General features: G+C 40.3%; 2 protein-coding genes across 4 annotated transcripts in view; one reads left to right on the plus strand and one right to left on the minus strand.

Moving 5' to 3' along the window:
* The window catches only part of anks1ab (ankyrin repeat and sterile alpha motif domain containing 1Ab), a gene marked incomplete at its 5' end in the record, with an annotated part of 45,197 nt that extends 33,308 nt beyond the window's left edge, over positions 1 to 11,889 (plus strand). The window contains 8 exons of the mRNA XM_080025931.1: positions 606 to 713; positions 1,609 to 1,776; positions 6,882 to 7,019; positions 7,240 to 7,311; positions 7,405 to 7,488; positions 7,586 to 7,723; positions 8,680 to 8,856; positions 11,460 to 11,889. Of these exons, the coding sequence (XP_079882057.1) occupies positions 606 to 713; positions 1,609 to 1,776; positions 6,882 to 7,019; positions 7,240 to 7,311; positions 7,405 to 7,488; positions 7,586 to 7,723; positions 8,680 to 8,856; positions 11,460 to 11,579 (1,005 nt within the window). The 3' untranslated portion in view covers positions 11,580 to 11,889. The remainder of the gene's footprint in view (positions 1 to 605; positions 714 to 1,608; positions 1,777 to 6,881; positions 7,020 to 7,239; positions 7,312 to 7,404; positions 7,489 to 7,585; positions 7,724 to 8,679; positions 8,857 to 11,459) is intronic.
* Positions 11,890 to 15,441: 3,552 nt separating this feature from the next.
* LOC307249566 (T-complex protein 11-like protein 1) lies at positions 15,442 to 25,086 on the minus strand. 3 transcript variants are annotated; one of them, XM_080026356.1, is made up of 10 exons: positions 24,978 to 25,086; positions 23,542 to 23,632; positions 23,283 to 23,412; positions 23,044 to 23,164; positions 21,338 to 21,558; positions 20,633 to 20,769; positions 19,927 to 20,108; positions 18,822 to 19,003; positions 18,007 to 18,179; positions 15,442 to 16,847 (listed from the first exon to the last, which is right to left on the minus strand). In XM_080026356.1, the coding sequence occupies exons 1-10, from the start codon at positions 25,020 to 25,022 to the stop codon at positions 16,621 to 16,623; spliced, it is 1,509 nt and encodes a 502-aa protein (XP_079882482.1). In that variant the 5' UTR covers positions 25,023 to 25,086; the 3' UTR covers positions 15,442 to 16,620. The 3 variants fall into 3 exon arrangements, with proteins under 3 accessions (XP_079882482.1, XP_079882483.1, XP_079882484.1); XM_080026357.1 differs by lacking the exon at positions 24,978 to 25,086 and adding an exon at positions 24,524 to 24,591; XM_080026358.1 differs by having other exon boundaries at positions 16,621 to 16,847; positions 17,984 to 18,179.
* Positions 25,087 to 25,623: the final 537 nt, after the last annotated feature.

Here is a 25,623-nt window from a genome sequence, read left to right on the forward strand (position 1 = left end):
ATGAGCATGAATGTTAATGGCCAATTATGCAAATATACAGTATTAAGATAATGGGTTTTGACTACACAAAATTAACCTATGCTTCTTCCTCTGCGGGTTTTAGCCACACAAGCATTTTTTAAAGGTTTAAAGGGATAGAGATACGTTGGAAAGATGTGTGTATCAAATGTTAAATACAGTAAATGTAAAACATTTGTTTTAAATTGTCACATGAAGTGTATCTATGCAATACAGTTATTTTAAAATCTTTTTTTTCTTCATATATAACGTCCAATTTAGCCAAATAGTTTTTTGTTATTTTATTACTATATATATATGTCCCCACAAAAAAAAGATCATGAATTATAGAGTGTCCTGGGAAAGAGACAGTGCTGTACTTTAAGCTTACGGCCAAACAGATTGAGGCTGAATTATTGACGAGAGTCATCTCTGTTTGCTTGTGGATGCCTGCCAGTGAGGGGCGCATGCCACCAATTTTGTGTCAGTGTACTTTGGATATATTTCTATTAGCGCAGTCGAGCTAAATTCTTGTGTTTTGAGATATTGATGTAAAAATGCACTTGAAAGCCTTTTACAGTGTGCCTGTACGACCCTTTTCTCTCTAGGTTATTAAGATCGGTCCCCTGGGCCACAGGAAGCGGATCATTGCTTCTCTAGCAGAGAGACCCTATGAAGAGGCTCCGTCTAAGTCCCGTCGTATGTCCCCAATAATGGTAAGACTGCTGATGTGGAAATTGATACAGTTCACATTTACAGTATTAACGGCTCTCATCGCTTCATTTGGTTGCATTGACTTGATGTCTATTCTGCCTAGCATCTACAAAAAGACAGCACGAAAATCACCTCACAGCACCAAAATTGTGATTCAGGCTGCTGCATTGTTAGTGCTACTATTTAACCGTCGTAGAGCAGACAGATACTGTCAATGCTAATTTGGTTAAGAGATCATGTTTGCTCATCAATTAGAAGGAAACCCTTCGCATATGACCTCTATATAAACACACATTTAGCATCAGTGACATCTATAAAAGATTCCTAATGTTTCTGTTTGGATTAGCTGTTAGAGTTCTCAATATTTCAATAGAGATCAGTGATTACAGCCTGTGTTTTTCCCTATTGGACAACAATGGAAAACAGAGCTTATGATGGAAGTTAAACAACACTGCATGAGAAGCTTTAGTGCTGTGCCAACCTCCTTTTGTGAGAAAATGGATCTTTTTTTTTCTCTCCTCCCGGCAGCGGATATCTAATTTTGGAATGAGATTCTTCAAATTCATTATGTTCACAACAGTTAAATACTCAGGGCTGATTTCCCAGGCAGATTAAACCGGGCTAAAAAGAATTGAGAATCTCCATGGAGGAGAGTCTTTTTTTGTTGGGGATTAGGCTTGGATATAGATCAGGGACAGCAGCCCTTGTAGACACCACTGTAAAATCATTAATCTGAACTGTGTGTGTGTGTGTGTGTGTGTGTGTGTGTGTGTGTGTGTGTGTGTGTGTGTGTGTGTGTGTGTGTGTGTGTGTGTGTGTGTGTGTGTGTGTGTGTGTGTGTGTGTGTGATGTTTTTGTACTATTTTGTGCAACTGTGTGTGTTTCTGTGCATGGCAGTTCCATGACCTCCTGTCCCAGACCACATCTCCCCTCAGTCAGATGGACCCCTACACTAGTCGCTCTATGGACATGCTCCTGCCTTTGTCTGAGCCGGACCGAAGGCGGAGAGGAGACCAAGACTGTAGTGTGTCTCTGCGTTCATACAGTGAAAGGCCGCGCTCTGTTGTGAGTTCCACCTTCTTTTTCTTTAGTGTGCGACTAGGACACAATGGATTCTGTAAAAAGTTAGATGTCAGGCCGTAAGAATCTGGTAATATGAGATTATTAAAAGATTTACCTGTACTGTTCATACCATGTCTATTATTCTGTATGTTTGGATGGATAAGACCATTGTAGACAATGGTATTATGTATATTTGTGACTTCCTCAGTTAAGCTAGTCAGCTAAGAAACACCTCCACGAGAGCTGTCCGATGTTCTACTATATGGAAATGTATGCAAAATCATGTATAAAAAATCGAACCGTGTTTAAATACAATGTAATGTTCTAAAGCTATGCATGATATCGTTGAAAGAAAAATCTAATTTGTGTAGAATTATTCATTTGGATGAATACAGTTTTTTTCGATTGCTAACCCACAGTGGGCACAACTGTAGCTCAATGTGCAAAACTCTAACTACAGTCTGCATTACCAACATTCACTGGAGCTGAACAGTTCACTTCACCTGCAAAACAGGTTCAATGCAGCAAACACTATGAACCAGCCTCATTGAGATAACACACACTGTCACTCAGAACACACTCAGAGTATAAACACTAGCATCAAACCCCAATACTCAAATTACAAACTTTTACAGTTTTTTACGATTGCTAAACCACAGTGGGCACAACTGGAGCGACATGTGCAAAACTCTAACAACAGTATGCAGAGCAGCGGTTCATTCGGACCAAACTGTAGCTCGTTTTTCATTGCTTAAACACAATTTTCAAAACTCTACACACCTATCTCATGGCTTAACCACAGCCTGCACAACACTGTGCTTTTTTCAAATGCTAACACACTGCTGCCACAACTGTAAACCACACATTCAAAACAGAATGAATACCTAGTACATTTCAAACACTGCAGATTGCAATTTCAACTGAAACACTATAAGATGTCTTGTTTTAGACTTGTTAGTGAACATACAGTGTCGTGCGAAAGTTTGTGAACCCCTTGAGCCTTTTGGAATTTTATTTATTTTAACCATTATTACAGTAATACATTTTTTTCAATACCAGTATTTTTTATATGAAATAACAGATGTTTGTTTATCAATTCAACATTTTTCTTTTCCAGAAATCAATTGTTAAAATAGATAAAACAAATTATTTGACAAATGTTGTATGTGCAAAGGTTTGTGAACCCTAAGCTGCATTGCTTAAATCAAGCAAGGTAAACACAATCAGGTGGGCCAAACTGATTGATGAAATAGACCAATGTAGTGAAAGATCTTTAGGGAAGAAATTGGGCGCCACTAGATAAAACAAAGATAAAACCAGGTCAGTTTAGGCTCACCAAACTGAACCCATACAGGTCAGACATGCTCAAAGGGGAAACAATCTCAGAGGATCTCAGGAATAGAGTTTTGATGTTGCACATTTGTCTGGGGACAGCTATACATTCGTATAAAAAAGTTTGAGCTCCATCGGCCCATCGTGAGGCAAATCATCTACAAATGGAGAGCTTTAAGAGTGACTTAACATCTGCCTAGAAGTGGATCCGTCCACTTCCATAATCTGTCCACAGAATAAGACTTCAGGTATCTCCAGGTGCTCTCTGGCAAAGCTGTGACAAGCAGTTTTGTTCTTTTTTGAGAGCAGAGGCTTCTTCAGCAACCCTCCCTTGAAAGCCATGTTGACTGAGTTTTCTTCTTATTGTGGAACCATGCACATCTGTCCCAGATGTTGCAAGAGAGGTCTGCAAATCACTAGATGTAATGTGTGGGTTGGCTTTTAACTAAAAAAATACTTTTCTTGTGGCGCTTGAAGATATTTTTGAAGGAAGTCCACTTCTAGGCAGATGTTCAGTCACTCTTAAAGCTCTCCATTTGTAGATGATTTGCCTCACGGTGGACCGATGGAGCTCAAACTTTTTTTGAATTAATTTATAGCTGTCCCCAGACAAATGTGCAGCATCACAACTCTATTCCTGAGATCTTCTGAGATTGTTTTCCCTTTTAGCATGTCTGACCTGTATGGGTTCAGTTTGGTGGGCCTAAACTGACCTGGTTTTATCCGTGTTTTATCTAGTGGCGCCCAATTTCTTCCCTAAAGATCTCTCATTACATTGGTCTATTTCATCAATCAATTTGGCCCACCTGATTGTGTTTACCTTGCTCGATTTAAGCAATGCAGCTTAGGGTTCACAAACTTTTGCACATACAACATTTGTCAAATAATTTGTTTTATCTATTTTAACAATTGATTTCTGGAAAAGAAAAATGTTGAATTGATAAACAAACATCTGTTATTTCATATAAAAAATACTGGTATTGAAAAAAATGAATTAATAATGGTTAACATAAATAAAATTCCAAAAGGCTCAAGGGGTTCACAAACTTTCGCACGACACTGTATACAGTATAAAGGGAAAGCTCAAAAATATATATTTTTTTTTGGAAATGGACCAAGTAAGTTGGAGGGAGAAGAGTGGCAGTGAGAGTGTGGATGTGTGGAGGAAGACCTAGAACACACCGGCTACACTGAAAACCATGTTGTGAATCATGGTCTCTCATTGAGAGAGGCAGGGTTGAGAGTGCAACCCAATCTGCAAAAAAGTTGCATATGTAATACGAATTTTCCAGCAAACAAACAGCTTAGAGTTGCATCCTTACAGTAAATGACAACATTACAGGAATTGATGTATTACAATTATAGAATATTTACACAGATAAATACTACATTTGGAAATGTTTTCAATAAAATATACAGCATATGTATCTATTGAGGCAAACTTCTGATTTTCATTTATTTTTGTTTTCCTAAAAAAACTGGTATGTTATAAAATAAATAATTTCATGTGAAAGAATTTCACCCTTTCATCAAAGAAAATATTACGTAATTTGTGTGAAATAACTCAAATTATTCAAATTGTAAAGATTAAAAGTTTGTAATTTGTGTATTGGGGTTTGATGCTAGTGTTTGTACTCTGAGCATGTTCTGAGTGACAGTGTGTGTTATCTCAATGAGGCTGGTTCATAGTGTTTGTGTTTGCTGCACTGAACCTGTTTTGCAGGTGAAGTGAACTGTTCAGCTCCAGTGACTGTAGGCAGTGCAGACTGTAGTTAGAGTTTTGCACATTGAGCTACAGTTGTGCCCACTGTGGTTTAGCAATCGAAAAAAACTGTAATCTTTACAGTTTGAATAATTTGAGTTACTTCACACAAAGTACGTAATATTTTCTTTGAGGACAGACTGACATTATTTCACATGAAATTGTTTATTTTATAACATAGCTGTTATGTTTACGTATAAACAAAAATAAATGGAAATCAGAAGTTTGCTTTGATAGATACATATTTAATATATTTTTTAAAACATTTCCAAATGTAATATTTATCATTGTAAATATTCTATAATTGTAATACAGAAATCAATTCATGTGGTTATTTACTATAAGGATGCAACTGTAAGCTGTTTGTTTGCTGGAAAATCTGTATTACAGATGCAACTTTAGATCTTTGCAGATTGGGTTGCACTCTCAACCCTGTCTCTTTCAATGAGATACCATGATTCACAACAGGGTCTATCACTGTAGCCCTTTCTGTATTTCATAAAAAATTAGAGCTCAATGTCTCCTAGGTCTTCCTCCACACATCCACAGTCTCACTGCTTCTCTTCTCCCTCCAACAACCTGTCTTCCTATTTTTGAGCTTTCCCTATACCATTATGTTTTGAATGTGTGGTTTACAGTTGTGCCACTAGTGTTTTAGCATTTGAACAAAGAGCTAGAAATCCAGTGTTGTGCAGGCTGTGGTTAAGCCATGAGATAAGTGTGTAGAGTTTTGAAAATTGTGTTTAAGCAATGAAAAACGAGCTACAGTTTGGTCCACATGAACCGCTGCGGTGCATAGTGTTGTTAGAGTTTTGCACATGTCGCTCCAGTTGTGCCCACTGTGGTTTAGCAAAAACTGTAATATTATTTTGCTGAGAGTTAAACATGACAGTGTTAAATTATTGTAAAGTATGCAAAATCACATGTAAAAATTGTTATTCAATACAATGAAATGTTCCAAAGGTTTGAATTATATCAGTCAACACGCTTGGTATTCATTGGTATGAATCAAAGTTGAAACCTGAGGGTATCAAATTATTGCCCTGCCCTTCCTTATTTTTTAAACGAGGCCAGACACATATTTTAATACTGTAGCACACTAAAAGAATTGAAAGACATGAACATTTACTTCAAGTTTACCAGTTAACTAAATTTACTACAACCACTGTGGTTGATTCAGTTCTTTCTTGATTCCCTGACTTGATTTTGTTCCTTTTTAAGAAGATAATCAAATAATGACTGAAATTTGTGTACATAAGGTCAAACTATGACATGCACAAAGAGTGGAGAAGGCATAGCTATTGACAAACACAGAGCAGCGTCCGTCCAAATATAAGGGAAATGTTGCACGACTGCACCATTCGGGATCCATGACACATGGAAAATCAACACTTAGCATCTTCCTAAATGCTTAGTGGAATATTGTCATTAGTGTATTTTATTCTGACAAGGGATTTATGAAAAAGCTGAGCGCAGCCCACATTGACCTACAAGGCCCCAAAGCGGTGCATTAATATTTATGAGCATTCCAGCAGATTAAAAAGAAAGTTTATTAAAGTGCTGATCAGGCAGACTTCTGTTGCCTTTACACTAATGTACATTGCTCAGAAGTCTCTTATCTTATTTCCTTTACAGACACACAGACACAGACACGCACGCACGCACGCGCACACACACACACACACACGCACACTGACCTACACACACACACACACACACACACACACACACACACACACACACACACACACACACACACACACACACACACACACACACACAGTTGTTCTTGTTGTCAATGTGGCAACAGGTTTAACCGGTGATTCTTTTAGCTTTTCAGTTCTAGTTTAATGCACACAATACAGTGTCTTACTCTGAATTACTTGTCCCAACTGTGGTGTGTTTATGTGAAGACAAGTAGCCTGTCACTAAAAACCAAAAGCTTGATAATAGTATGTAATTTCTTTCATGAAACAATTTGTGTTTTACCGTCTTTGTTGCCTTCATCCTTCAGGACAGACAAAGTGAACGACACAAAGACTCTCGTTTGAATCTCCGGCCGCCCAGCCATTCTGCTACCTATGCCACGGTGTCCGCCTGGCACCACCAGCCGGAGAAACTCATCCTGGACTCCTGTGGGTACGAGGCAACTGTAAGTCACTATGTACTGTCTTCAGCATGGAGACCATATCCACCATTATGTTTGTACGTACAGTGTGCTGTTTGTTATCGAATGCATTCAATGGGATCTTTGATTTCATTTACTGCCTCTAGTGCCTCCGTCATGCAGCGTGGACTTGACATGTATCCTGTCAGTACCGAAATAGGAAATTGTATTTTAGATTGAGTGTGTTTTGATTCTTTTCTCCTAGTACCTTGGATCTATGATCATCAGGGATCTACGAGGGATTGAGTCCACACAAGAAGCCTGTGCTAAAATTAGGGTGAGGATTTCTGAAAAGCTCAAATCCAGCAAATAAATAATAAAAGTGTCTTTGTATCTTTATCGTAAGTCTTTTTATCATTGTCCATTGCAGAAATCAAAGGATTCAAGGAAGGGTCCAGTTGTTATACTGTCCATTACCTATAGAGGGGTCAAGTTCATTGATGCAGCCACGAAGGTAATGGGAAAGTATGTTTGTGTGTCTCTGTGTATATTGATCTGTCGATTAGTGGTTGGTTTCCATTCAGCTCTCACTTCTTTTCTTCCTCCATTAGAGTATAGTTGCGGAGCATGAGATTAGAAACATCTCATGCGCTGCCCAAGACCCAGATGACCTCTGCACTTTTGCTTACATTACCAAGGACCTGAAGAGTGGCCACCACTTCTGTCATGTGTTCACCACTGTGGAAGTGGTGAGTGATGCAACGCAGTCCTGTTTCAGTTCCTGAGTTTTTGTTAATTCAGTATTGTGTTTAAATAACGAATGGTCCTTAGTGGGATGTCGGCTACGCCTGGACGCCGTTAAAACAGCATGCAGCCTTCTGTGGATACTATATCTTTGATTTGCTTTGAAATGAGCTTCCAATCCTGCTATGCGTGGCATTTCCAAGTACAGGCACAGATTATGTTGTAATTTGTGTTTCAGCGCCTGTAAAGGTCGTAGACAATCCTTTGTGTCAGGCCACCTTGGAGTGTCTGTTATCTGCAGGGACTTCTTTTTACTGAATTTTAATGATCAAAGTTTTCACAAGGCCAAAACACAATTTTGGACCTCAATTATTTGCATTTAACATAACCGATTCAAGGGCAGAATGGCTTTTCTCTGAAAATGTATGCGATATTCAAACAAGAGCCAACAGAACCCACTCAAATAATGGTAATAAAATAAAATAAATTAGTCAGAAGTTATTGTAAAATGATACTCACAGTATATTCTAACACTCCAAGCTACTTGGTTGAATTGTTTAAAATAACTTGTGCCAAATGTCAAATCACATTGGTGAAAGGATTGTCCTTTTAAAGGTCATTTGTCATGCACACAAGCAAAGAGTCCATACACTGTATCACTTTAGGTTAATGTGGATTCTGGTTAGATGTGTTATAAACCAATGTGAAGAAGTTTATGTTCAACTGTGTTCAAAGTTTGACAGAACCCTCAATGTCACTACTGCCTGATTATTAGGGTGTATACACACATGCCATGTTTACTTCAGTTGAAACAAACTCAGATGCACTTCCGCCTTCGGTGCGCATCTTTCAGACATATGTGAATACAGCAATCGCACTTTTGGGCGGACCAATCAAGCGCTCCGAGACCCAGCTGAAGAGGTTACACACTATTATAAAACCATGTTTTTCATTCACACAGACACAGACCTACGAGATCATCCTGACACTGGGACAGGCGTTTGAGGTAGCCTATCAGATGGCAATGCAGTCTAGGGCAAGACAATATGTCCCGCCTACATCTCTGCCCTCAGAGGTCATAGAGACCAAAGCCAGCCGCCCTGTATCTCAGTCGTGGAACAGCATGCGGAGATCAGCAGTGAGTACCACCCTAAAATCCTTTGAGAGAGAATTAGAAAAAGGCTGAATGTGTGTGTGTGTGTGTGTGTTAATGAGTGTTGAATTCGCTCTGCTTGTTTTAAGGATATAGGGGGAACAGAAACATGCCTTTGTGCCATCATAATTTAGAAAGGGTACACAGACCCTGTGACCGACTTTCTACCCGCAGCTGAACCCCTAATGGGCCACCTACAAAGGAAGATTTGCTGTGTGTGTGTGTGGTAGAAAGTGTTGAGTCATCACTCTGCTACAAATTTGGTTTCACCCACCCCCTTAACTCTGATTCACTCACATCAGGGAGACTTTGTTTTTATGTGTATGCGAAACATGATGAATGAGTAGTTTTATGTGTTGCTTACAGGCGGGTATGCGATTTCCTCCAGGCCTTTTTTTTCTGATGGCTAAAACCTGCCAGTTGGTCCCATCGGCTGCTTCCTCACTATCGATTGAGTGGGTTGCGTAAATGTCCACATATAGCCTGAGCTGCATTGATGCATTGACATCTCAGGCTGCACATAATGAGCGTTCAGTGATCACTGTCACTTGAGAGAGCTGCCCAGCTGGGAGCACGTACACTGCTAGACCTCATGCTTATGCAGAGACACAAATCACTTTGTTTTACTACCTGCCTGCAAGGATAATATACAGAGTAATCACAGAGCGGCAAAATGAGTCCTGCTGATTGTTTACGTATTGATAGAGAAGGGGGTGGGCCTCCAATCTGGTGCAATTCATTTTTAATGCTTTTTATTGCTATATGGATTGGTTTAAATATAAACTGTGACAGCCACAGTGAGTTCCATGAAATGTTGAAATGTGTTGTGTTCAACTGGCTATTTTAAAATAAAAATACTCTAAAAGAGTCTTATGTGCACCTGATGGCCACATACAGTACATATTATGGTTAAATGCTAATACTAAAGCCAACAAGTTCCTGGCAAATATTAAGCATCTTTTCAAGTTGATAACCCACGTAGAAGATGTGGAAAAAGAAAGAGAACTGTTCTTGCGTTGCAGTGTAGAGCTGCTTCATCTTAGTATTATAAATCTGATAGGCTACTACGTAGATGAGACTGTTATTTACATTGACAATGTTTGGCTGCTTAGCTTACATACTTTTCTTTTGCTACGAGCGGTGCAAGAAAAAAAGCCTTTTTGCTGATGACTTACGGAAGTTTTTAACATTCAACAATGCTCCTAAATCTCTTCGGTAACTTAGCTAGAGAATATTTCAATAAAGACACGGACAGAGCTGATTAAGTTAGCCCATACTCTGTATCATCTAGAGTGGTTACGGTCAAAGATAAACTAAAAATGTCTTCCCTTACTATAACCACATGCACACTGCTCACACTTTGTCTAGTAAATCCAAAGCTTGCCAGCCTGCCGTGTATAGTTATAATTGCTAAGCTTCGATTGGGCCATCACTATTCGGTCCAGGTTTAGCAAATGTGAATTACAGAAACACAAGAAGTAGAAACGTACGTGATACATTTTTCATGCTGCTGCTACTGGATTCCTTCATTGTACGATCGGTGCATTAAATGCTCTGCCCCTCGATTCTCAATTTCTTTAACATGTCTTTGTTCTTGTCTTCTTGGTCCTCCTGCTTCCCAGGGTGCCCCTCTGCTCGAATGCCGCTGCTGTCACTGTCACACGTGTACTACCCACCGTCCCTCCTTCCTCCCGTTGCACTCTCTTAGCCCTGGAGTCCAGGTCCTTCTCTTTCCTTTCCTCTATTCAACCTGTGATCACCTCACTTCCTCTTACGCACCAATCCCTCCCCTCTTGCTTTTCGTTATTGTTGGGTGGGTACGGCAGAGCACCCTGTTCCCCCCTTTTCTGTGATTCTTAATATTCCGACCATGAGCGTTCTTCTCATCCCTATGCTTTCCCATCTCACACCTTCATCGTACATTTCAGAGTTTAAGATGCCGTTAGTTTACGGTCTGTGGTAAAACACACTCAGGGATAAGAGAGGGTTTATTGATGTGTTTTAGCTTCTCTTTATACAAGCTTTTATGTGAGGACTGTTGGCCTAATTGGGCCAGTGAGGGTTCGTATACAAGTTGGTTGAAGTTGTCTGGTGGCTGGTTTTAGGCTCCCTTCTCATTTTTTTGTGTAACTATCTTTGTTGAACTGAAGATGTTATCCATCCGCAGGGAAATTTAACATTCCAAAATCTTAGCCATTTCAAATCCATCTCTAGCTCTAAGGCCATTGGTATCAATCGGCATGAGTTGTTTGAGTCGACTGCTTATGTCATGACAAAAGCACTCGTGTTCGTTAGAGCCACTGGTGTAGAGAACGTGTTGCTTTTTGAATCACTAATCAGTATATTCCTTTAACTCCCAGAGGGGTTGTATAGCTTTGGTTTACTGCTGAGGCCCACAGAGAGTGTCAGACATCATCCATGTTGTGGATTGAGCTCTTGAGTGTCTGTGATTATAACAATGATCACTGGACTGTACCTCTAATCCACATGCACGTGTGTGAGCTGAGGACTTGTCAGTGTGGCGTAGTGGCCTCCACTGCCGCCCCGTCTCACGCCCTCCTCTCGTCCCTCCTCCCTCCCTCCGGCAGATGGACCCCCTGGAGATGGACGCAGACATGCAGTCCCTGGGCAGCACCACCTGGCTCTTCGACCCGCGGGACTCCAACAGGCGCCCCGTCAGCACCAAGTACGAGACCACCATATTCTGAGGCCGGATCCCCCACAGCCGCCCCTCTGCACCCCCTTGTACTTCTACCCTCTCCCCCCTGCATCTGGTTCTTTATTTATCTCGCACACAAACACTCACGCACACATATAAATGTACATATACATGTGAGCCCCGTGCCTTCTCACTGTGATGGTATAGCATCCCTCAGGGCTGCCTACTCCCGCACCCTCATTTGCCCTGCCCAGCGACCCACACCAACCTCTTCTTTACCCGCCATGACAAAACACTCCTGCGGCTCTCCCGTGCCTCCCCCAAAGACCCCCTGGCAGCCTCCCATGCCTGTTGCTGCTGCAGCCAATGGTGGAGACCTGGACCAGATGATCCTGGACTGATGTCATTTCACAGTGGCCCTGCTCTCTCAACCAAACTGCCTCTTCCTCCTCATCCCCCTCCTCCTGACAACTTGCATCTGCCTCCAAATCCCTGATAGCTCCCAGAGGTTGCACCTTTATTATTATTCCTCATTCAGTGTATATTTGTTTTATTTGATTATCCATAAGCAAAACAAGTATAATATTTTTTAAATTTTGCTATTTACTGTATCTAGACTGAAATTGGCTTAGTAAGTAACAGTGTGTGTAATTTCCAGAACGGCTAGGTTTATACTACTGAGAAAGCTATCAAGACCACTATTACACCTTTGCAGTAGATATGAAGCTACAGCTAGCTTATTTAGCCTAGGAAATGACAGGAAACAGGGGGAAAGCTAGCATGGCTATTACAAAAAGTCACAAAATCAAGCACCACCTAATCTCAATATAACTAGTTTGTTAAATCTGTACACGACAGTGTAAAAGTAGAAATGACCATTTTACAATTGACAGTTTAAGTACAGGAGTATTTTCTGGTTCTGTTGGTGACTGCAACCTTATGGCCAAGTTCCATAAGGTGCATATATTTCCTGTTTTAGGCATTTTCGTACTGATTCTTTACAGACTGAACTTTCATGTTTATTTTTATTTTGCAATATATCTTATCATCCACACTGGCTGGATGTTAATTTCTGTTTATGCTAGTCCCAACCTTCAGATGGTGATCCTCTAAATCCCACTTACTCAGACCCTTTTTAACGGATTGATCAAATAAGATATAGCATTTTAATAAGTGAGTTTTAGAGGTGCTAGTGGGTGGATTTTGTTTCCTTCAAACAGAGCCATGCTAGCTGTTTCCTCGTTGTTGTTTTTGGCGCTAAGGTAAGTCAGCCAGCTTCAGTCAGCTCTTTTTATATTATACAGGTCGAAGATTTAAATTCCAATTATATAAAATAAAAGTATGATTGTTTTTTTTTTTTTTTTTTTACATCTCTTTTAATTTACTGTATTATTTGACTGTTTTGCCTCAAGACAGTTATTATTTTTTCTTTCTCCATCTTTAGCCTGTCCTGTCTAACCAGGCAACTACCACTGTGAGGCACTATGAGGAGGCTGCTTTGCTAGTATTGGATGCAAGATGGAAAATTAATCAATGAAAGACAGCGACATGCAGCAAAACAAGCAGTTTTTTTTTCTACGCATTTGTACAATACTCATAATAACACAATGGATCACTTGTGAATCTGTCACTGATGTCTGAACTCGAAACGGACCAAGAACCTTGTCCAGACACACACACGGACGGGAGGACAACTTTCCTACATTTTACAGAGGACAACAGCCTTACTTAATTTCGGTTACCTATAATCAGCTAAAAACCCAACATCCAACAGCTGCACGCCTTCCCCTCCCCCTTTGCTTCTAAAATACTTTAAAAAAGAGAACACTTGTAATTTCCTGGTGGGTTAAATTGACTGTGACTGGGCTGGGATGACGTTGTTCTTATGATGGTACAGATTTGTCCAGATGAGTCTTTACTCTGACCTTTTACTGCCCCTGCAGTCTCTCAACATTCATGGTAGCAATGAGAGACAGCAAATCTCAGCATCTCCTTCTTGTCAATTAAAAAACATCAACACTGTGTTAAAACATGGCACTATCCCTTTGAATACATCTTTCTTTTTCTTACGGTGCAAATAGGACATGAGTGCATTTTGTAATACTTTTTGATAGACGTGGAGCTGACTGAAGGCATTTTGGAGAGAGTTACAAAGTAGGAATCCTACATTGATACAATCAGAGGTGAAAAAAAATTAAAAAGAATACAAAAAATATAGAATTGTACTGAGTATACCCACATTTCTGGTAATCTCAACGAAAACATCCTCAGCACGATTTCATTTTACTCAAGTATATTAATGAACCTTGAACACAATTTGGCACACGTTTCCTAACATAGCATCGTATTATCATAATTACATGGGGAGGTATCCGTGCCGTTTTGCATCAATTTAGAATTAGTTACAGTACATGCAAAGCATGTCCTTTGAAAATAAGATTGAATCCCACTATATTAAAAGAGCCAAATCTAATTGTTGCTCTGGCGTCGTGTTAATGTGCGAATGGATTTGTTATGCGGAGAACATAGAACATGAGACGTTTTTTTCTTCTTCTTGAAAACCAGAATTTTTTTCTTCCTGCACTGTGACTCTAAAAATGCTTGTTGTGGAGTTGTCACGTATCTGTGGGTTCTCCCATGTGTGCACTACCTACTGTGCGTGCTGTATGCCTTTGTTTTTGTCTGTCCTCATGGGGGTTTGGACTGTTACTGTTCCATTCACTGTCCACCGTCTTTGTTTCTGTGTGCTGCAGGAGAAGTGAGGCATTGAGCTCCTCTCCAGAAGAGACAGTGTGTGGCTGCAGACTGACTGTTAAGATGTAGCTGGTCTGTGTGTGCGGTACCGTGGCTGTGTCATTGCCACTGTGTCGATGCATGTTGGCAGTGTTTGATTTATTTTTGTACCCTTTGATGCACTTGGCCTGAGCAGTCTTTGTATGTACTGTAGCAGTGTCTCGTCGTCTCCTCTCGCTCATCTGCCATTTGCTTTTTATGTTCCCTCTCTTCGTTACACACCAACACAGCGATTCATCTCCATCCCTTCCATGTTTCCACTGTCCTCATTCCTCCAACATTTTGTCACGTATGATCTTCCATTTTGTGTGTCACCAAGACAACCTGCTCTAGTCTAGTAATGGATGCATAATGAAAAAGCATTACACTTTAATGAGCAGCAGCTATTTAAAGCAAGTTTTGGTGGCATGATATGGCTGTGCATGTACCGGTCTTTTTAACATTGGTGTTTTCCTTGTGTAGCTCACCCCAGCGTTCAAGTTTCCGGATACCAAGCTGTGAGTTGAAGGGGAGCAGCCGATGCAAGTGTGTTTGCGTGCGTTGAGTTAGTGGGCAGAGCAGTGGAAAAAAAAACAGATAGAGAGCGATGAGGAAATGAGAGGTAAGCCTTATGCAACGTGCAGGGCCAATCCAGCTCTACACTGACATTTAGATCTCACTGTGTATAACCCTGCTCCTCCACTGCCCCTGATATGAATCCTAACACGCAGAGGAAAGGTAACATGACCCTGTGTTATCACTCCTGATAGGTCAGTCAGTATGGTCAAGTCTATTTCCTGGCCTCTATGTGACTTTCTGATCTTGTCATGTAGGTACTGTTATGTTTAGAGCACTGTAGAACATTAATGATATAGACCTTTAATGAGCGTTTCTTATTGATTCAGGTCTATTGGAGATAGTCACTGGGAATTATTGAGGGTTAACAGAAATGTAACAAAATGTAGAGAAAAAAAGAAACTGTACCAGCATACAATGCTTTGCCCATGTTTGTGGACAGAGTGTGGTTTGTCAAAGAAAATGTGATTCTGTTTCAAATTTCAAAGCAATATTATATTAATGAAATTAAATAATACAATGAGAAAAAGAATCCCTCTCAAGTCTGTTGTCAGCATGGATTTTGTTTAGTGGTTGAAAAGTAAAACGGCGGGAAACATTAAACCATTCATTAAAATTGTAAGTGACAAATATAACAACATGGTAATTATTGTACAATTACACAATCTGTCTTTCCCCTGCTGTAGAGATTAGTGGGTGGTGCAATTTGTAATCTCAACAAACGATTAGCCCAAGCTTGTGCTTATCGCGTGTTCTATTATATTCATTGACATAACTAAACATTCCATTTCTAAAGTGTCTGCTGTTCTTTGAAGAAGTTATACAACATAAGCAAGAGTCGGATAAATGATTTTCCTAGTGGAATGAATTGAAACCAATAGCTTCCTGTAGCTAAGGGAAAGTCACATAACATTTTGGACTTTGCCTGAATTAACAGCATATTTCCTAAATTAAATAGAAAACTCTTTGTCACCCAAAGCAAACTGATTAAGAACTCAAGTTAAATGAGGTGAATGGTGATAACTTTTTAACAGGATTTTTTATATATTTTCTTTCATGTTAATGGTGTGCACACAACCCACTAATACCAAATACTGTAGGGGAAACATTGACGTATATTTTTGGTTCATGATCAAAGGTGCAAAAAAGAAAAGAAAAAAATAAGTAATAAAAAAAGTGCACACTGTCTTTGGTAAGATAAAAATCTGTCAACATAAAGAACAGAAGAGAAACCGGCCACATATTAAAACTGATGTATTATTTACAAACTGTTAGCATAATCTTTGGTGCTTTATGTTTTTCCTGAGGGTGTTTATCTTGAGATGAAGTAAACTGAATGAAAACCAACAAATATGTTCTTCAGGCAGCTCATGAGTTCAAAAACATTTCAGAATCACAAGCTGTCTCTTGTTATGACTCATACTGGAATTTCTCATCAGCACACAACAAACTGTTTGCTTCTCGTTGGGGTGAAAACTATGACTCATTAAGTTTCACACAGTCTATTAGGTTTCCCTAATGTGTTGTGCACTCCAAGGGTTATGATGCACCAATCTGCCATTATAATTCAGCACTCTCCTTATGCCTTTAAACTTACTATTTTTTTTATACTGAAAAAATATAATATCATAAAACATTTTTTGTTAAATGTTTTCCCCTCAAACATTGACATTCACCCTATTTACACTGCATAATTACACATTAAAACGCTAAATGGCAGCTTATGTAAAGGTCACCGGTGCCTAGCGAGAGTCCTCCCCGGTCTCTCCCGGTGGGAAAAGCAGTTTTCTGAGGATGGGTGCATAGAAGGGACCAAAGACCGTCCGGTTGAAGTCGACGATTCGCCCGAAGGCCGTCCCTAGCTCGGCGAGCTCTGCACTCACCGGCCCGAGGGCAGCGGGCAGGTCTGGACTCCTTTTAGCGCTGCCTCCCTGCAGCATGACCTGGAGGAAGCCCTGTACCCTTTCTCCTGTGTTTGATCCAGAGAACCAGGGAGAGGGGGATGAGGGGGTGGTGGAGGTATAGAGAGGAAAGAGGAAGTCAGCTCTCAGCAGCAGCACACATCCCAAGTTTGATAACACCCATGTGCACAGAGATAACCCAAATTGAATGAAAATACAATAGGTTTGTCCTATTGAGACAGGTGCCAAGCGGTGGCTTTAAAGGTGGAGCTAGCGATTCTGGAGAACGCCTTTTGTCAAAGTCACTTTTTGTCAAAATTATTGAATATCTCCTCATCATCCATCACCTGTATGTAGAGAAAGGTCATGTTAACAAAGTGGGCCCACCGAAGCTAGCAACAGGCCCGTTTACAGAGCCTAGGCTGTGTGTATTAACAGTGGGGTTTTTTTCAGCTCACACACAGTACGGACAGGAAGCGGGATCATGAGGAGATATTCACTGATTTTTGGATAAGCGTTCTCCAGAATCACTGACTCCTCCTTTTAATGTGCATGAATGAAAGCCAACTAAATGGGCGGCAGTGGCGAAGTGGGTAGGGAGATAGCCCCTGGAGTGCAGGGTCGGAGGTTCGACCCCCGCCTACTCGCCACATGTCGAGGTGTCCCTGGGCAAGACACTGAACCCCAAAAATGCTCCCGATGGTTCAGAGAGCGCCTTGCATGGCAGCTACTGCCATCGGTTTATGAGTGTGTGTATGAATGGCTGAATGTGGTTAGAAATGTAAAGTGCTTTGGGGCTGATCAAATCGGCTAAAAAGCGCTAAATAAAGTCCAGTCAATTTTAAATGCTTTGGTTTTGGACTGTAGGATGGATAATAGAAGCAATGTTATCACCACATCCTCTTGACCAGGACAACATTACAGAGATCTTAGAACGATTTATCAGTCAAGTAAGAAAATAATGGGAAATTTCATCAATAACTAAATTAAAACCTTAGCAGCAACACATGTATCTTCTGGAGAGAACTTAAGCTTCTCACAGACAAACAATTCAGCAATTTCCATTTCAAATGTATTCCCTATGAATCTGGGTGGGTTGACTTCCCTATCTCCCAAAAGGTCTAAATTGTATACACAACACCTTTAACTTGCTATGTGGATTTACACCATTCACCCCCAATTTGTGCTTCAATTAATAATTCACCCAGCAGCCCTCTCCAGCCTGACCTATGAGTGTGCGGACAGGGTTGTTGTGCTTCCACAGCTCAGATATTTGTCCTCTCAGCAGATCCAGTCTGTCCCGAGGCAGCGCTGCTCCCCCCTGGCTGCTCACAGCTTCAGCCACTTGCTGCAGGACCTTCTCCCCCAGCCCCAGCAGAGCAGACTTCAGATCAGCTTCCCTGCAAGCACCAGAAAAACCAGCGTTAGACAAACTACCAGCAGGCTCCATTAGATGCGTTCTAGGTCACAGGGCCTATGAATTTATCCATTTATAAAAGAGTGTTGAGCAAAGAGACTCGCGGAGGTTATTACATAAAAGGGCTTTAAAACAATCTAGGTCTCAAAAGAGGTTTAGATTAAATAAAATGGTATAATTATAAAGGTGATTAAAGGTTGAGTCAGCCTAGGCTGTGTATTAACACTGGATTTCCCCCCCCCCCCCCCCCCATAGCGCACTAACAGTATGGACAGCTAGCGGATCGTAAGGAGATATTCACTGATTTCGTAAGAAAGAGATTTTGACAAGCTTTCTCCAGAACTGCTGAGACCACCTTTAAATAAAAATGGTATTATAATAAAGGTGATTGAGGGAGACATAGTCAGTGCTGAGTGTGCGAGCAGGCCTTATTACCACGAGCTGCTGTTCCACATTTATCACGCTAATCGTGACGGGCCTTCTCTTGAACAGAAAGAATGAGGTTAGCAGGATCCTTTCTGACAAGCTAGTTTCCTCTCCTGTCACCTCCATCGGTTTCCTTCTCATACGATACCTGTTCCCCCATTGACAGCCAGTACAAGCATCACCTACATCCTCCTCTTACCTGGTGTGACTGCCCTCCAGCAGGGCAGCGACGGACTGCCTGAGTTTACCTACAAACCCCTGCAGAGAGAACACAGAGGCCCCACACTGAGCGTTAGCGTGGAGCAGCACCGAAGCCTCCAGCACCAACACCTGCAGCCGCTGGCCCAGAGCGTCCAGGCGGCCTCGGTCCATTAGCACCGTCTGTGTAGGGGATAGACATGCTTTAATCACAACAGAGTAATCCAAATGAAAACATACTGGGGTTTGAACAACAACAAAAAAAGCGATTCTGAGACGATTGATACTTGTGCCAGAGGGCGAAGGGTACTTCTGCAATTGTCAGGAGGTGCATGCTAAGATTGTAGAGTTGCTCAAATAGATAGCTAAAATTGATAGATATATAAGGTGCTTATTGCTAGCTAAATGTAATGGATTTATAGGTGAATTTGTTGGCTATATGTTATGGACAAATTGGTTTAAATTGATAGCAAAAAGATATGAATACTATGTGAAATTGTTAACTGAAAGTAATGGATAAAAAGGTAAAATTGTAGCAAAAGATAATACATAAATATGTGTTAATTGTTAGCTAAAAGTAATTTGACATATCAGCAAACATTTTAGGGTTATACCGTAATATATTATACCATATATTTACCAAAAGGTAGTAATGTATAGGGGAGTTTGTTGGCAGAGGGTAACGGATAATGTTTGAAATGTTCAGCTTCAGCCACTTCATATGGTAGTAAAATAAAAACAAACTTGACCAAACAATGACAGTTCAATTATATGGAAACATTATTGCAGGCTGGGCTAACCATATCTACTATTATAAAATGAAAAGTGCTTATAAAAACCTGAACACATTTGAAACATGCGTGATGGGTTACTTGAGATAATCTGACAGGGCCAGCAAAAAAAAATAAAAAAGAAGAAGGTTTGAAGCCACTGATCTACATTTCCACATGAGCTCTAATGTGATGTCACCCGATTTAACATGCAGCACGGCGAGGAGTGTGTAGGGACTCTAAATATTCCCCGCGCTGATCAATAAAACATCGCTCAAATGAAAGGCAAAGTGTAGAGTGATGTAATGTAATGTTGCATCGTGCAGCCAGGCCGACCTTGGGATATTTCTGGTCTTGCGGGTCCCAGTGTAGCAGACGCATGTAGGCCCGGTTGAGCACGGCCGTGGCGCTGACAGGACCTCGGATGTCAGGACTGTGAGATTCGGAGCCAGCTGTGATGGACGACGCCTCTTCTGCCACCGCTGCCTGGAGCCATGCAGTAGTATAGTCTAGAGAATCTGCAGAGAAAAAAAACAGCAACATTTCTTAAATGGAATGTAGTAAATAGTGGGTCCAAGTGTAATGTTTCGGGAATACACAGCACACTTGTTTGGAGTTTGTCTACCAAGATGACAACTAAGAAAACTACTGATTTAAAAATTTTAATATTGCTGGAATGAAGTGGAAAATATATTGAATTCAATCATACTAACTAACAACATTTATTTTGGGAAGACATAATGTTTTCGACCAAGAATTGAAAAATAATAGTATATTTAGTAGCAGAGCAAGAATGATTATATCATCACTCCGCTAATGACTATGATTATAAAGACAGGATAGTTCACTGTCTGACCAGCACCTCACCCACTCTATGAGAAGCTGAAAAATGACATGACGGTGCTTCAATGCGACAAGGGTCAAAGCCTGTTTGATTGAAAAGTGAAATATGCACTGATTTCAACAGTCACCACTAGTCACCTTCATCATCCATGGCTCACACTACATCACTGTCGGGGGATGTCAGACATTTGTCCCTCACCTGGCTGCTGGTCCAGGATCTGCTGGAACTTTGCCCTCTCATAGTGCACGGCCTGCTGCAGGAGGTGAGGCCTCAGGCTCTGGATGGTGAAGTTAACCATGTCGGTCTTCATCAAACCCAAGACACGGAAGATCTCCCTGAGGGACGGGGAAGGGAAATTAGCTTTGGGTAAAAAAAAAAAGCTTTTGGGATGCTTTGGAGAGAGATGAAAATGCAAGCAAGCAATGTTCATTTATATAGCACATTTTCAAAAACAGAATAAGAGCTGTACAGAAAGAGGAGGAAGAAGAAAGGAGACAGTGAGAGAGAAGAACACAATATACAAAAAAGATGTACACAATACATTTGATTAACAATTCAATGTAACAATTTAATAAATACTAAATATTTCTGAAACAGTCTCACATGTAATAGCGTCTCACATGTAACATGTAAAAACGAGACCATAAGTGCAAAGAATACAATTTTTTTCTCACCCATGAACTACAGCTGGCCAAATACAAACACTACCACTTTTGTCCAAAGGGGGTGCAATAATTACCACAAACTGAACGTTCCTCGGAGCACCTTTAATGTAATAATGTGATTTGGTAGTGATATGGAAACACAGTTAGACCCTGTACTTGATAACTTTGGTTTATCTATAATTCTCTATTATGATATAGTGGACACAAATGTGTTTTGTAGTGTAAACCTTGCCCTCACCTAAGGATCTGCACGGGGTCAGTGAGGTCCCTCAGTGCTCTGACCTCAGGGTCTCGTACAGGTGCACACAGAGAGGCCATGGTGTTGACCAGGTATCCTGCCAGTCTGTGGAGGTCCAGAGCTCCATGATCCACCTCCTGCTGGATCAGCTCCATGTCCAGCACCTCGTCCAGCTGAGACCTCAACCTAACGTGCCCGGGCAGCAGCAGGGACTGAAGCATCTAACAGGAAGTATATGTGTGCTGCCTTTAGTAGTGGCCTTTAAATATGGTTTCCATTTTGTTTATTTTCAGTTAATTTTTCACACGTTTTTGGTATAGATTTAACACACAAGATATAATGTGTAAATTATTAAGCTGGTAGGTGGAATCTCTTACATACTGTAGCTGTTTCCCCGTGTGTATCAGTCTTAATGCTAAGCTAACCTGCTGCTGCTCCTCTCAAATGATTAGGAGTACACCCTTCAAAATGTCAGATTATTTATTTAATCAATAGTGATTATTAGTTATAAAAAAAAAAAATCCCATATGCCCAGGGCTGTACAGTGCGACAGTTTTGATCGCATTTGCTACTGAAATTGATCACGTGCGATGATGAATACGAATCCTTTCGCACTCGTGCGACAGGTTGATAATGAGGAGAGGCTGTCTTTAAAACACAGAGGTCAGATGCACAACACTGCTTAAGAGGGCTCTACATTAACACTGCGGGTAAATGAGTCTAAGGCAAGTAAGTTATTGAGTCCACCCTTCAATTTGGCTGGTGAAAGATGTGTGCTCGGGATCTGTGTTCATGCAGCGATTCTAGGTATAAAAACTTCACGGCTTCAACGGCAATTACCGGAAGGAGACGGCACATTACCGCAGTTAAGTTAGCGCGTGTACAAACAGAACATTTCCTGTGCGCCTTCACATTAAAAGCCTGTTACTAGACAAACGTGAGTTGACTTTTATTTTGAAGCCAGTAAGAACAGGAAGTTAGCGCTTTTTTCTAACTTGAAAGGCAACTCCTTCAGCTGCAGAGAGCAGTCAACAGTATCCTAGTCTATTTAAACAAAGTTTTAAATAAGCCACTGAAAAGCTACTCCCAACACATTCACAACAACCTATTTAATTTATCCTAAATTGTACCAATATGTATACTTATTTATTTAATAGGCTATGTTTAATGTTTTAAAGTTTGGTTTTAATTAACAGAAGGACAATATAATAATAATTCTGAATCAGCAAAAAATTGCAATTGGCAGGTTAGATTCTTTTTTCTAAATTGCAATCAGTGCACCCCTATTAATTTTTCTACAATTATTACTGCATCATATTAATTGTGAATCTCAAATGAGACCAGGATGACATGCTCAAAGGTAATTAGAGCAAAATGCAAGGGTTAAGGTTATGCAAGTTTTCAATAGCCTACTTTGTGTGCTACCAAATTTATTTTTGTGCTACTGAATTTTTTTGCTTGCTAGCACCGGTGCTACCACCTAAAAAAATAAGCGTACAGCCCTGCATATGCCCATCTCTGTTATGTCCTGAATGAAAATATTTTTTTTTCACCTTTAGTTTTTATTATGACTTGTTTATTTCTTATTTTATAATTATTTGCATTTGAATAGCAGACGGATCTAACAAAGCCTGTATGAGAAAGAGTGATTGAGGTCAGGGCTCTCAAGTCGTCTCCTGTTCCTTATGCTGGACACACACACTTACAGTCTTGACTTCCTGCAGCAATACGACAGCGTGGCTGTAGTTTGGAGGATCACTGCTCAGCTGCTCTTGAAGACTGTCCCAAAATGCGCGATGCACAATCTCTGTCACTCTGCCTTCAAGGCTGCAGAAGGAAAAACATTAAAAAAGAAAGGAAAAAGCAACTAAAAAGAGACTAAACTCTCAATTAATGTTAAATTGGAATAACCAAGGTGACTGTGGTGGAGTGTTTTTGTTCTTGCCTGTCGGTAGGAGGGCTCTTGGGTTTGAAGCAGAAATCTCTGTTCACCACTATCTCATGTGCGAGGCTCAGGTTGGAAACACAATGTTCCAGCTCCATCAGGCTGGATAATGAGGCGGTGGGTGGGCTCCCTGACACCAGAAATACAGGACACACACACACCCATAGATAATTGAAGCTGCCATGGTGGTAATAATTCAATTACTAATGGTCCCTGGACGTGTCTGAAAAACAATAACTGCCGTAATGAAGTCACGTACCCGTAGGAGAGTGGAGTTGATCCAGACTGGGAAGGTCAGCAGGGGAATCGTCAGCAGCCTCTTCTCTTTGATTTGGCATTTCTACAACGGTCTGGACATTTGAATGAGTCAATAACTAATCAGTTCAAGGGAGCTTGGTGAAATAGGTCATTTGGTTTTGTGTTAAAAATGTGCACAGTAAAAATATAAAGAGCTGCAGTTATACAGAGAAATTCGATAACTCAACTGGCAGAAAAATGTATCTGCATCTGTTTTTATGATTGATTAAACGTTTTGTTCATTGTTCAAGCAAAAATGCCACAGGTTTATGCTTCTTAGATAATTCTTCTTTATAATTCTATAAAAAAAACAGCACATCCTTTGGTTTTAGACTGTTTGTCAAATGAAAAAAGAGATCCAATGACATCCCCATGGGCCGTGGGGAATTGGTACTAGCATCTTTCACCTTTCAGATATTTCATAGGAAAAATGATTGATCTAGAAAAATGATGTGCTGAATAGTGGACAATGAATATAATTGTAGATCAAACGTATTGTCCTGACACTTTTCTGCAATGTGATTCAAACAACAAAACAGTTTGGTGGAAGAAATATAAGATCCAAAGTGCTATGATATTATTGTGTATACTGTTAAGGATGGAAGGATATAGGCCATCATTGTTTGTATATCACAAATGCGATAAATAATATGTCGATTGTGATGAATTTCCATTATCGGGATAATCTTGATATTCACGACTGATTGCTTGATTTCCTGATTTTTTTTTTTATTATCTCAAGCGGGCGCTGCATCTTTCCAGTCATTCCAAAATCCTAAACTTGTCACCATGGATGAAGATAGCTTATTGTCAATTGTATCCATAGCATTATTATTATTTATTTTTTAATAGGCCTAATGCAGTAAAGTAGAACTTAGGCCACCCAAATTCCTGACTTATTTCTAAATCTATGTCACCTTATTACAGAAAAAAGGCTAACTTACCTATTGTTGTTGTATTATTTCGGTGAGTTTATTATTACAGAACTACAGAGTGAAACACAGTAACAGTTTATGTAGCCTATCAGCCGTTTAAAAGCCACGTACAGCGACGTCAACTTTCAAGTTTGAACCTGGGCTAAACCACTTGAATCTAGATAGGGGGAGGTTAAAAAAAGGAATGGGTTTTGTTACCGTCGTAACAAACACTATGAACCTGTAAAAGCAACTTTAGTGTGATACAACAATAAGTGTATCGAATAGTTGGCGTGTTTATTTCTACATTACAACAAACAGAAAAAGACGAGGGCTGCCTTTTGGTTTGGTCCGTTATTGAATCAAAACAGTGGGCGTGTCAGTTCCGCGTGTCTTTAGCTCCCTCCCTCTCTCGCTGTTGTGTTGGAGCAGATTAAAAACACCACACAGCAAGTCAATTCGTTTGAAAGAAAAGTCGCCATACCTGCTCATTGTTCGTAGCCCCATTGTAGTTCAGTGGAAACAACATAGAAAGCGTTTGTATAAATTATCCATTGTTTGAGGCATAGGCCTACAGCTGGAAATGTCCCGTTTCCTATAAACAAGGAACGTCGAGAATATGCAGTAGCCTAAAAATAGAGCACGTCGGTCTTTAGAATAATAAACTCAAAATCCCTCAAATGAAATAGCCCTTGGTTTTAAAAGCCTTTTGGGACAGGGTACTATAGTATAATTCCTTTTTTCATTGATATCAAAATGGAAAAAACGGAAAACTTCTGTTGGTTTCAAACCAAAAACGGACTAAATTGTTTTTTTTTGTCTGAATCGAAAAACAAACAGAACTGCCCAATGTGTCGTCTCTGTACTATAGTATAATTCCTTTTTTCATTGATATCAAAATTGAAAAAACGGAAAACTTCTGTTGGTTTCAAACCAATAACGGACTGAATTGTTTTTTTTGTCTGAATCGAAAAACAAACAGAACTGCCCAAAGTGCTCCGTTTTTCGTTTTTGCCGATACCTTTGAGCCATTTTCGATTTGAATTGAAGAAGGAAATGACTGCCCAGCTGATTCCTTTTTTGGCTTTGTGCTCAAAACGAAAAACGAAGTCACATGGTGTCAAACAGGA

Source organism: Ammodytes marinus, assembly GCF_949987685.1.
Source record: "Ammodytes marinus genome assembly, chromosome: 4".
Taxonomy (NCBI): Eukaryota; Metazoa; Chordata; class Actinopteri; order Uranoscopiformes; family Ammodytidae; genus Ammodytes; species Ammodytes marinus.